This window comes from Lathyrus oleraceus, chromosome 1 (assembly GCF_024323335.1).
Source record: "Lathyrus oleraceus cultivar Zhongwan6 chromosome 1, CAAS_Psat_ZW6_1.0, whole genome shotgun sequence".
Taxonomy (NCBI): Eukaryota; Viridiplantae; Streptophyta; class Magnoliopsida; order Fabales; family Fabaceae; genus Lathyrus; species Lathyrus oleraceus.
The window spans coordinates 44,622,127-44,627,149 of NC_066579.1; the positions used below are offsets into that span (position 1 = coordinate 44,622,127).

The following is a 5,023-nucleotide window of genomic DNA, read 5'->3' on the forward strand; positions in this document are numbered from 1 at the left end:
AGTGTTGTATTGAATTAAATAATAATAATAATAATAATAATAATAATAATAATAATAATAATAATTTAATATTATTAATTATAACATTTTAGAGTTTAGTTAAAAATATTTAATTATTTAGAGTTTCGTAGAATTATCACTCGTAAGTTATTGATAGATCACTTTTGAGCATTTTAAAGTATTTTTGGATACTCTAGAGTTATTTTTGAGATATAATGATTATTGGAGAGTTGTTTAGAGTTTCTTTGATAACTCTGTTGAATTAATATAAAAGTGGTAATTATTTTGAGAAATTATATAATTATTGAATTTAATTATATAAATAATTGTTGGGTTGGTTCAAGGGTGGAACCTATATTTTGGAGTGTTGTGGAGTGATTATGCATAATAATTATTTTGATGTGTATATGATGTTTGTGTTATGTTGATGAGTTGTTATGTTCATGCACCATACTAATATGGAGATTAGGTAGGACTTCGGTCCAGTGACGTAGGACCTCAACCTAGTGATGTGGGACTTTTGTCTCGAAGTGACGTAGGACTTCGGTCTAGTGGTATTATGGTTGTTGTCCAGTGATGTGGGATAATATCAGTAACACACCTCTGATACCCAAAAACTTGATACCACCTCTATTTTGATGAGGCGTTGGTGCATTAGCTTTGCATTATAATTTCTATTACTGATGTTGTTGTGTGAAAATAATTTTTATTTTTATTTTTAATTATCCAGCTGTTTATTTTCACTGTTAACATTTGTAAGGATTATTCTCACCCCTTTCTGGTTTATTTTGTATGTTTCGATACTTATTGTACAAATAATCAACATCAATGATTCCTTGTGAGTGGGATATGGCTATGCATCTTACCTTTTCATATTATATTTATTTACCGTTGTATTAGAGGGATATTGCTCTAATTACATAACATCATGGGACGGGAATTTGATTTCTAATATTTATTGAACTTTATTTGCATTTTCCTTATCTTTGGATAATATGGTGATGTAATAATTTTAATTTCCACCGCGAGTATGATTTTTTATATATATGAGAAATATCTAATGTGTTGAAGTAACATCCTATAGTGTATTTTCTACTTTATAATTGCGATTTGGGGAATAGGGTGTTACATAGTGCTATTAGAGTAGGTTGGTCCATTCAGCCAAGTTTTTGTAATGTTGTTTGTTTCCTAGTATGCGACATGTGTGTGGAACACAGACGATACTTGCATGTTTCCTTTATTGCTTTTTAGCAGGAGCAGGACTGAAATAAGTGGGAGAGAGGCTTATGTTTCTATGCTTTTCTGCAAGTATGGAGAGTTGGTTTAGTAAGCTGTTGATTGCAAGAGTTTTGGTGATATTGAAGTTGTGTGGTTTTTCCGAAACCGAAATGGATGTGTATTCGATATTCTTGCCTCCCGGTCAAGTTGAGATGTCCTTAAGGGAGAACAATCAGGTATTGTTGATGTTTGCTTCTCGGAGAATGGAGAACAAATGTGATGGCTAGTGAAGTACGAGTGGGGTGTGATTTCTGATATTTTTCTTGAAGATATCTGCGACTTGCCTCTAGAGCATGAACCTGAGTTTGACAGAGGTGAAAAGTTATCTATTATGCTAAGCAAGTGGATGAGTCTGTGAAAGAGGGTGCACAAGTGTTTATGATGTTGGTTTCTTTGAAGACAGAGGGAAACACTGTAATTAGTAATCTACCTACAGTGTCTCACGTAAACTTCAGTGGTGGTAGAATCTTCTAAAGTAGATGAAGTGGTATAGTGAGAAGCTCTTAAGTCAGTTACTAATGATCAGAAGTTTCCTTGGACTGGTTTGTTATTACCAAAGATTCATCAAGGGTTTTTCAAAGTTAACTCTACCTTTGACTCATTCAACTCGAAATGGTCAAGATTTTGTATGGGAAGTCCAGTGCAATGGGAGTTTTTGAGAACTGAAGAAAAGGTATACGATGGTGCCAGTTCTAATTTTACCAGATGCAGAAGAACCTTTTGTAGTGTATTGTGATGCGTCCAAGATGGGTCTAGGTGCTGCACTTATGCAGGATGGCAAGGTAGTAGCTTATGTTTTGTGAGAACAGAAGTTCATGAGAAGAATTATCCTACCCTTGAGTTAGAGTTGGCAGCAATGGTGTTGCGTTAAAGGGTGGAGACACTATTTGTATGGCTCCCTATTTGAGGTATTCAATGATCATAAGAGCTTGAGATATTTGTTTGATCATAAGGAACTGAATATGCGTCAGAGGAGGTGGTTAGAATTCTTGAAAGACTATGACTTTGGTTTGAATTACCATCCCGGTAAAGCCAATGTTGTAGCAGATGCTTTGAGTCAGAAATCTTTACACATTTCAGCTTTGATGGTTAGGGAGTAGTAATTGATAGAACAATTCAGAGACTTGAGTTTAGTATGCGAAGTGACAACTACTAGTTTGAGATTGGGTATGCTGAAGTTGACCAGTAGGTTTCTTGATGATATTAGGGAGGGTCAGAGGAAGGATGTAACTTTAGTTGATCGTTTGTCTTCAGATAACTAAATTGTGGATGCAAATTTCAGATGTGACGATAATGGTGTCTTGAGATTTTAGAATAGGGTCTGTGTACCTGATGTACCAGAGCTCAAGCGGATGATTTTGGAGGAGAGACATAGAAGCAGTTTGAGTATTCATCCAGGTGCTACTAAGATGTACCAAGATTTGAAAAAGTTGTTTTGGTGGCCGAGAATGAAGAGAGACATTGCTCAGTTTGTGTGTTCATGCTTGACTTGTCAGAAGTGAAGGGGGAGCACCAGAGACCATGTGGACTAATGCAACCTTTGGATGTCCCTGAGTGGAATTGGGACAATATATCGATGGACTTTGTGACAAGTTTACCAAACACTACAAAAGGAAATGATGTTATATGGGTCGTTGTGGATAAACTGACTAAATCGGTTTATTTCATTCCGATTAAGATCAACTTGTCGTTGCAGAAGCTAGTAGAGATTTATATCAACATAATTGTGAAGCTTCATGGTATTCCATCTAGTATTAATTCTGATAGAGACCCAAGGTTCACGTCTAGATTTTGGGGGAGCTTACAAGATTTTTCAGTAGACCACTGAGAAGGTGAAGATGATCCAAGAGAAGATGAAGGCATCTCAAAGCATGCATAAAAGTTATCATGACAAGAGGAGGAAGGCTCTTGAGTTTAGTAGGGGTGATCATGTTTTTCTGAGAGTCACTCTACTGACCGGTGTTGGGCATGCAGTGAAGTCGAAGAAGCTTACACCTCGTTTCATCTGTCCATACAAGATCACTCAGCGGGCTGGAGTTGTTGCTTACATAAGAGCCTTACCTTCGTTGCTGGAAAATTTGCATGATGTATTCCATGTGTCCCAGCTTTGGAAGTATATTCTTGATCCTTCTCATGTAATTCATATGGATGATGTGCATGTGAGGGATAATCTGATTATGGATGCTTTACCTTTGAGGATTGCGGATCGAGAAGTGAAACAACTCGGGGGTAATGAGATTGCTCTTGTGACGATCGTCTAGGGAGAACCTGTTGGACGGAGCATGACCCGGGAGTCAGAACGTCGGATAAAGAGTCTCATCTGGATCTATTTTTATCAGGTAATTTTCGAAGGCGAAAATCTTCTAAGCGGGGGAAAGTTATAACGCATCGACTTAGGAATTTTGCTATTTTAAATTATTTTTGTATGTTATCAACTATTTATGAAGATTAGGGGAATTTTGATAATTTTATAATTACTAGGGTTGATTGGTTTTGAGAACAGGGAGTGTAGAAATATCTATTTAATTAATTTAGTATTTTAAATAATTATTTGTATATATATTTAATTAATTTAAATAATTATTTAAATAATTATTTAAGGTGTGACATTATTTTATTATTATTGTTAAATAATGATTTAGCTGGAATAATTAATTGAAATATTTAATTTTGAGAATCTGTTTAGTTCCTATAAAATCATATATATATATATATATATATATATATATATATATATATATATATATACAGAGAGAGAGAGAGAGAGAGAGAGAGAGAGAGAGAGAGAGAGAGAGAGAGAGAGAGAGAGAGAGAGAGAGAGAGAGAGAGAGAGAGAGAGAGAGAGAGAGAGAGAGAGAGAGAGAGAGAGAGAGAGAGAGAGAGAGAGAGAGAGAGAGAGAGAGAGAGAGAGAGAGAGAGAGAGAGAGAGAGAGAGAGATGAAAATGACACTAAGGAAAGACTATTAGATGATTTAATCGATATTGGAAGAAAATTTAACAGCTCCTTGAAAAACAATGTACATTTCATCTCCCAAAATGAATGAATGATTTTAATTTGATAAAAGTCCTCCTTTTACCAATTTGTGTTGATTCAATTTCCCTTCCCTCTTCATCTCAATCCCATTCTCTTCTCATTCATTTCATGGACCTATGATGTCTCTATATCCTAAGGCTAGTTGATTGCAAAATCAACATAAGTGTGGATGAGATTAGGTCCACCCCTTTTCCATTTTCTTTTAAGTGTGGTATGTTTTAGGAGTATGGTTCATAATACCATATCTCTAATATGCATTAACGCTAAAATTTCTATTGCCCGGTCTTAAATAGTTGTGACTTCTACATAAGTCCAATTATGATTGCTTAACATAGCGCTAAATGGTTGACACAAAAGGCATATCATTCTAGTAAGTGAGATTGTAAGTCTCCCCTCTTTCATGGTATTGTGTGGAAACTTGGCCTTTTTTCCTTCCTTTGGAAGATGTCTTGGTTCAAGGATCCATGCTTGTGAATAGTGGGTTGAGTGTTCTCCAAAGAATGACTTAAACAAAACAAAAGCAAAAGCAATACTAACTTATAATCAACTAACAACTAACATTTAATTTCAAGCCATTTACTTTTATGTACTTTAATTTTTAAGTCTTTATTCATTTGCCATTATTCATACCATTTAACTTGTTTACTTTAATGTCATTTTCACTTTGCTCATTTGGGCCTTATCTTGTGATTATATTGTGATTGTATATAC

General features: G+C 35.1%; 1 protein-coding gene across 1 annotated transcript; it reads left to right on the forward strand.

The window, feature by feature from the left end:
• Positions 1 to 3,131: 3,131 nt before the first annotated feature.
• Positions 3,132 to 3,539, forward strand: LOC127090307 (uncharacterized). Its single transcript, XM_051029393.1, has one exon. The coding sequence runs from the start codon at positions 3,132 to 3,134 to the stop codon at positions 3,537 to 3,539; it is 408 nt and encodes a 135-aa protein (XP_050885350.1).
• Positions 3,540 to 5,023: the final 1,484 nt, after the last annotated feature.